At 43.4% G+C, this 6,936-nt stretch overlaps 2 protein-coding genes across 2 annotated transcripts; both read right to left on the reverse strand.

Annotated features, from left to right (window-relative positions):
• Positions 1-283: 283 nt before the first annotated feature.
• LOC128401972 (vomeronasal type-2 receptor 26-like) lies at positions 284-5,111 on the reverse strand. Its single transcript, XM_053365654.1, has 4 exons — positions 4,902-5,111; positions 2,854-3,081; positions 2,302-2,428; positions 284-1,325 (listed from the first exon to the last, which is right to left on the reverse strand). The coding sequence occupies exons 1-4, from the start codon at positions 5,109-5,111 to the stop codon at positions 424-426; spliced, it is 1,467 nt and encodes a 488-aa protein (XP_053221629.1). The 3' UTR covers positions 284-423.
• Positions 4,855-6,730, reverse strand: LOC128401799 (vomeronasal type-2 receptor 26-like). The gene is made up of 2 exons (XM_053365275.1): positions 6,428-6,730; positions 4,855-5,561 (listed from the first exon to the last, which is right to left on the reverse strand). Exons 1-2 carry the CDS (start codon positions 6,685-6,687, stop codon positions 5,252-5,254), a joined length of 570 nt encoding a protein of 189 aa, XP_053221250.1. The 5' UTR covers positions 6,688-6,730; the 3' UTR covers positions 4,855-5,251.
• Between the last annotated feature and the right edge of the window lie 206 nt (positions 6,731-6,936).

The raw sequence follows: 6,936 nt of genomic DNA on the forward strand, positions 1-6,936 counted from the left end.
GGTTTTAGATGGTAGCAGTGTGTTGCCATTGCCCCATGTTTTCTGCTTGACCCACACTTTCTAGGCATGCGTCCAAGTGTCTTTCTGCTTTCTCCACTCCTTCCCCAAGAAAAACCCACTCTTTACTGCTAAATCAGAGCAAAAGTCAATAGAGAAAAAAACCAAATTGCTGTTTGCTCTGATTGACTGCTAAAGCACATTTATATCCTTCTGATGAATATTGTGTGGCAAATATCTAAATTTGGGTTAAAAATTATATTACATATGAACAAAACACTCATAACATCATCAGAACTAATTCTGAATCACTTAAACCAAAATGCCTTCAAAGAAGTTTAGAAATTTGACTTGTCTAAGGATGTAATTATGTTCCTGAACAATTTAATTTTATTACAGCAGAATACAGGGACCAGCTTATATTGTTTACTTTTCTTTCTTTATTAAATGTTCCTTATTGTTCAGCTCGGGCCTCAGGATAATGATGTAGCAATTAGGGAAAAAAATGCAACCCAGCAATCCAGCACTGGAGCATAAGATGGAGAAGATCTCCACAGCCACCGTGTATTTCCCTTTGGTGCTCAGGTAGGATGGAATAAAGGACAGCCACACACTGCAAAACACCAACATGCTGAAAGTGATGAACTTGGCTTCATTGAAAGTGCCAGGCAACTTCCTGGCAAAGTAAGCTACAGTTAAGCTGGCAATAGCCAGGAAGCCCATGTATCCCAAGACGCAGTAAAACATGGAAGCTGATCCCTCATTACATTGCACGATGATTTCCTCTTTCAGGGAGTTCATGTCCTTATCTGGGAATGGGGGAGAAGTAATCAGCCAAACCATGCAAATGACTGCTTGAATAAATGAGCCAGAAAGGACAATGGAATTGGCCAGTCCTTTCCCCACCCATTGTCTCATTCTGGATCCTGGTTTTGTGGCCATGAATGCCAGAACCACCGTGATGGTTTTTGCCAAAACAGAGGAAAGGGACAGAGAGAAGATCATGCCAAAAGCCATTTGTCGGAGAAGGCAGGTTGCCTTTCCAGGCTGCCCAATGAAGAGGAAGGAGCAGAGGAAGCAAAGCAGGAGGGAAATGAGGAGAACGTAGGTGAGGGTCCAGTTGTTGGCTTTTACTATCGGCGTGTCCTTGTACTTCATGAAAGTTCCAAGTACTAAAGTTGTGATCGAAGAGAAAGAAAAAGCCAGCAGAGTCAGGGTGATTCCTAAAGGATCTTTGTAGGAGAGGTATGTGTAAAACTTGGGAATGCAATGATTTTGCTTGTAGTTTGGATACTGATCTTCTTTACATTTGATACAGGCATCCATGTCTGAAAAATAAAGGAAAGGTGCTTAAATATTTCAAGACTTTGATTCATGTACCTCTGGTTGTGGACGGGATCCATTCTGGAGGTCCAGTCGGATCCTGAGGTTTCCGCAACCTGAGGACGGCTTCTGTGCATGCGTGTGTGGCAAAACCTGGTCAAATACTTCTGGGTTTGCCACTTCCACATCCTGAAGTTTACGTAACCAGAGGGTTACGTAACCAGAGGTACTACTGTATTCTATAGTGATCAACCCAACCCCTCATGGACAGGATTTGACCACTGGGTGGGAAGACACAAGAAAGCACAGAAACCTTTTCCAACAAGAAGACATAGGTACTTCATCTGCCATTTATTTCTCCTTCCTGCAAAGCTCCATTCCCCAAATACAAAGCAATTGTAACAGAACTAAATAAAACTGACTCACTTTCTTTGTCCACCAATCCACTGTATCCTTGCTCCAAAGATCCCTCACTGGTTAAATGAGTAACAACAAGGGGGGCAGTTAAAAAGGAAGCTAGCTGGCAACCCCCTGTCTAGCTCTCAGCAGAATGTGGCCTTCTTGGCAGCTGAGTAGGTGGCTTTCCAAAGAAACATATCTGGGCATGCTCAGAACTGAAGAATGAGTCTGATTTGTCTTACTAGGACTTCAGATTCAATGCCCAGTCTCCTTGGGTAATGTTATTTTGTGTTGGATGCCAATTCTGAACTGCAGGACTTGGTCTATTGAAGTAAGTGGCAGAACTGAGAATTCCCTCAAACCAGTGTAGAAAAGGAAGGTATCATGGCATGTCCAGTGCTCTGTCTAGCTATGGCACTAACTACTTTTTTTTTTTGCGGAAATGGGTAGGTAATGACTTCTTCTCCCCATTCTGTAAAAAGCTTCAGCTGTTCATTCTGCATATCAAGAACTTCATAAGACAGAGACTCAAAAAGGCCTAATCTTCACCGCCAACAAGTTGGCATCTATTGCATTTCCTACCCATCTGCATGGAGACCATCCCTTCTGGACATAGAGCACAATCATAGCAGCAGAATTTCTCTCCCTCCTTCTTTTTCCTGCTGTAACCAGGATAGCAGTTGTCATTGCACACAGAAAGAGGCACAACCTGTCCAGAAATGCAACAAACGAGATTAGCATCAAGAAGTTTATATTTATCCTCCTGCCCTATCCTAAATGTGGGAATATTTTTCTTAGGTGAAAATTTGCTTCAGAGAGTAAACCCTGACTTAATTGTTTCCAGAAATTAATTCATGAAGAAGACACTGAATTGTTGGCAAGGTCAGGACTTTTTAAATGTGTTGTGGAGGTTGTTTACTCAGATCTACCCAGGAAATGTGGTGTACTTCAAGTGAAAATGCAGAGCAACATTTCCCCCAGTTTGTTTTGCCAAGAATGGGGGGAAATGTGGCTTGAAAACGCAATCCTTCTCAGGAGACTTATCCACTTGAGGGCAGGTAGAAAACTGAACTCACAAATATGCAACTGTTTTCCATTCTCGCACATGTTCCAGCATCTGCAGCTTCATCTCACCTGGTTAAAGCTTCTATGCCACACTATTTGGTCCTCATTAATGGTTAACTCTTTCCCCTGTGGAGCCAGTGGGTCCAGTCTTCCAACTTTGAGCCTAACAAAAGAACCGTTGGAGAAGGTGACCCAGTTTGTGACATCAAAATCTGCAAGTAGTTCTCTATGCTTATCAAAATGTATGCTCTCTCCAACACTGTTGTTGAACACGATCTTCCTTATAAAACGATGGAGCTTAAGTGAAAGAGAAAATGAAGCCTAGTAAGGATTAAATTGTGTTATAGATCAGGGGAGGGGGTTCCTCCTAAACCCTAGGAATGAATAAATGCTAGGATTTTGATTAATTGGGATATGGATTAAGACACCAACTGCAGAGCTGTGCCAGACTGGGAATTCCTAGGCTGGCTTATGCAAACCAGCCTGGCCAAGGGAACCATAGAGAGCCATTGAGGGCCCATTGATGGTCATTGCCAGTGCAAGAGGACTTCTCTCCTGCCCTGGTGTGTGAAGAGAGACAGAGGTTTCTGGGAGGAAGAAGGAGGGAGACGGGCTGAGATCCATCTTTGGAGGGTCTGAATGCAGGCAGTTTTGCTGCTCCCTCTTGGAATGACTATGCCTGAAGATCTGGACTCCCTCCAGGCAGACTTAAGGTGTAAAGAGGTGAATAAAGCATATGTCTCAAAGCACGACAGTCTCTGCTGTGTCTTCTATTCTCCAAAGGGACACAGACCCCATGGGTTCTTGCAACTGACTGGCAGAAAGAGGGGCAGGCACCCAGCTTTTGTAGCCATATGGAAACCTCTACAGTCATCCTTTTAAAAGGTCTTTGTTTCCAGGACTGGATTGTTCTGGCTCAAGAATGTATTTGAATCCATGACTAATTTCACTGATTCAGCATATTTGCCCTGGCTACAATCTCCACAGGTGAATGTTCCCTCTGGGAGGCACCTCTCTTTGGGGTGGGGGGCAGCTCAGAGACCAGGGATGGCAGCACCAGCTGCCTGGAGGACTCCCAAGGAGAGGGGAGAGGGGGTTGAGGAAACACTCCACAAGGGAAGGTGTTGGAATAAGGGTGAGAGGCTGCCAGCTCTGCAGGCAAGGGGTGACCCAACTAGGCTTCAGAGCCCCACAGGGGAACCACAGAAAGAAGGCAGTTGGTTAAGGGAGCCATTGATGAGTTTGTTATATTATTTATCTGTTATTTTTAAAATGTGATACTCAGCCAAACAAAAAGAACCCAGAGCAGAAAATCATGGCCTTCAGACTTCCAATTAAAAAAAGACATGGAACATCATGAAAGTGGATAGGAAAGGAGCAAGGAATAAACAAAGTTAGTTTCAGGTCACAAGTCACAAGTTGTTCTAAAGAGGAACTGTGGGGGGAAAGACATATTTAAGCATCTTTTAGGGCATACCTTCCTGCTTTGAATATAGTTCTCTCTCTGTGTGCTGTATTAAAGGTGTAACTACCTGCCAAGACTGCACATTACTGTCTGTTGGTCTCACTCCCTCTAGCAGTCTGCTATGTTTCCATCTGGATTCACATAGGACGTGCAAAGCATGTGCCACAGCATAAGCAGCATTGTAGACATTGTAGCTGTGGCCAGTCATGCCCATTTCAAAAAGAGTACTAGGAAGACTCTCCAACTTCTCCTGACCAGTGCAGGCTTTCTTTCCCTCCACATTCCCACCAGATTTTTTTAATGAGCAGCTGAATGACTGCTCCCAGAAATTCTGAATGAAACCATCTCCTTTTGCCCAAGAAGGTTCAATGATCTCAAGAAGACTTTGGAATCCAAGTGGCTCCCCTGAGCGAACCGTGATGGATAGGGCACCGTGGAAGCTTTCTATGTCCCAAAGCTTTTGAATGGAGAAGGCACAGAAATCCCATTGGGATGTAACAATCCAGACTTTACCCACAGGTGGCAATTCATAAAATGTTGCGAAAAACAACAACATTCTCAAAACTGGCATGGCTGGATCTTCTCCATATACAAAACATGCACTGACTTTTCTATCTTGAAGAAGTGGATATTTTCCCAGTTGTGCTAATACCATGTTTATCAGCTCTTCCATAAATGTCCTCTTTGCTGTCCGTAGTATGAAGGCATAGCAGATGCCATTCTGATCAAGCAATGGAACCACTGTGTGCAAAAACCTGTCCCCATTGTCATCATCCACAGCAAAGAGCCCAATCCATGTCCATCTGAAATGGTGAAGGAGCCGGACTACCCCAATGTACTGGTGGGCTTCCTTTGGGACCATCTGATATAAGGAAGAAAACAATGTTTTGTCATCCTGCACTGGGGTAAATGATCCATATGTGAGCTGAAAGGAAGGAGGGTTTTGTTGTATGGATTAAAAAAGCATAAAAATATGAGCCATTGTTGGAAAATGCCCATGCATCAATGAATATGTCTCACCTGTGGGATCTTGTAGGTGGCAAAAATGCTAGCCATGTTGGCAGAGGTTTCAGTAGCAAGTCCACCAATGACAGCTATCAGTTTACTCTGAGTATCACACTTGTAGTTGGGAACAAACCTGTGTTGTGTGGAAAGGAGGCTCAGGCTGGCTTTGTATGTCGTCCTTGCCACATAGTAGCCATTGAGGATGTGGAAGCCCAAAGAGATGTTGGGTAGGATTTGGGGGTTCTCATTGATCTCTTTGACAGCAAGCAGCAAAGCCAGGATGTGCTGGTAGTTCTTAGGAACGGACCTGGAATGAGAGTTACTGTCTGTTTCATGAGGCAAAGGAAAGGGCATTTCTTGCTTTCATCGTTACACCTCTGACTACTCTCATGGTTGAGCTGGAACTTTAAAAAGTCTGAAAATGCTGGGATATACAGTTATTGGAAGATATAATCCATTAGCAGGTCCTTTTAGATGAAATATTTAGAATAGATTTCTTAAAACATTTATTCCACTGTATGAAAAGACTGAGTAAAGAACCTAATAGATCTAGATCAGGGCTGGCTAGCCTGCATCATGGTGCCAGGATCTAGCCCAGCATACTATGGGATGTTGTCTGATTGGCCCCACAGATTAATCTTCCTTGCAAAGTGTGCTATCCACATCAGATCAGTGTCTCCACCTGTGTTTTGTGTGAAGAGACATTCACTCAATCAGGAAATTTTACTGGGATGAAAACAGTAAGAATAAAGCACAATAATAAAACTTTCGTATTGTACAATATAATAATATGAAGTGAAACAATATTTTTAAAATATGCAAACAGATGTGAACAGAAGAGAGAGAATAAGCAGAAGGTGAGAGACAATGCAGTACTGAATGCCTGGGAATGACATGTCCAAGACTCACTAAGGGAGCAAACCCTGTGACATTGTTCTGTAAAAGCCCCACAAAGTCCGAGTTTTGTGCCACTGAACATCCCAGTGGATTGTGCCCAACAGCCACCAACATAAAGAACACAAAATAGCTGGCAACTTCCAGTGACTGCTGGAAATATACTTTTATCATACTGAAACGCAAATCTTATTACTGTAGTATCCTGTCACATAATGATAGAATATCCTTTTAATCTGAAGGAACATCAGAAGGGGGGGGGGATGAAGTGTTCCTTACGCAGGTTCGCCAATGGACATCTGTGTGGGCACGTCTGTGAATGAGGGACTGTCATGAAAGAGGAAGACCTGAGAAACCATCTCTCCAATGACAAAGTCACCCGGCTGATAATATTTGTGAGGTATAGGCAGAGGATCATCATCTAGGATGCAACTGATGGGCTGATTCTTGCAGACAGTGTAGGGAAACATTACAAACAGCAGCACTATTGCGACTAGGATCCTGATGACCAAACAGCCCCTCAAGTTGGATCTTGCCATGTTTCCATTGGATACAGTCTCAGTTTTGTTTCAGTCTTTTGTGAATGGCAGATGAACCTGATGGTACATAATTTCGAAGCTTGGCCTGTGAGATTCCCAAATGTGTGTGTCCATTTCAAACTGGCAGAAATATTTCCTCCTCACACATCCCTCCCCACCCCAAATGGAAGTGGCAGGATAATGGAAATAATTGGAAAAGAGCACAGGATAAGGATGCATTTATAGGGTTAGGCAAGTATCAGTCAATAC

This window comes from Podarcis raffonei, chromosome 14 (assembly GCF_027172205.1).
Source record: "Podarcis raffonei isolate rPodRaf1 chromosome 14, rPodRaf1.pri, whole genome shotgun sequence".
Taxonomy (NCBI): domain Eukaryota; kingdom Metazoa; phylum Chordata; class Lepidosauria; order Squamata; family Lacertidae; genus Podarcis; species Podarcis raffonei.

Coding starts and splice junctions, on each gene's coding strand:
- LOC128401972 (XM_053365654.1), bottom strand. CDS start 5,111: ATGGTCCCAAAGGAAGCCCACCAGTACATTGGGGTAGTCCGGCTCCTT. Junction 3,082..4,901: donor TGGAAGAGCTGATAAACATG/GTATTAGCACAA, acceptor CTTTCACTTAAG/CTCCATCGTTTTATAAGGAA. Junction 1,326..2,301: donor GATGGTCTCCATGCAGATGG/GTAGGAAATGCA, acceptor TTTATTTTTCAG/ACATGGATGCCTGTATCAAA.
- LOC128401799 (XM_053365275.1), bottom strand. CDS start 6,687: ATGGCAAGATCCAACTTGAGGGGCTGTTTGGTCATCAGGATCCTAGTC. Junction 5,562..6,427: donor ATGTCCATTGGCGAACCTGC/GTAAGGAACACT, acceptor CTCTCATTCCAG/GTCCGTTCCTAAGAACTACC.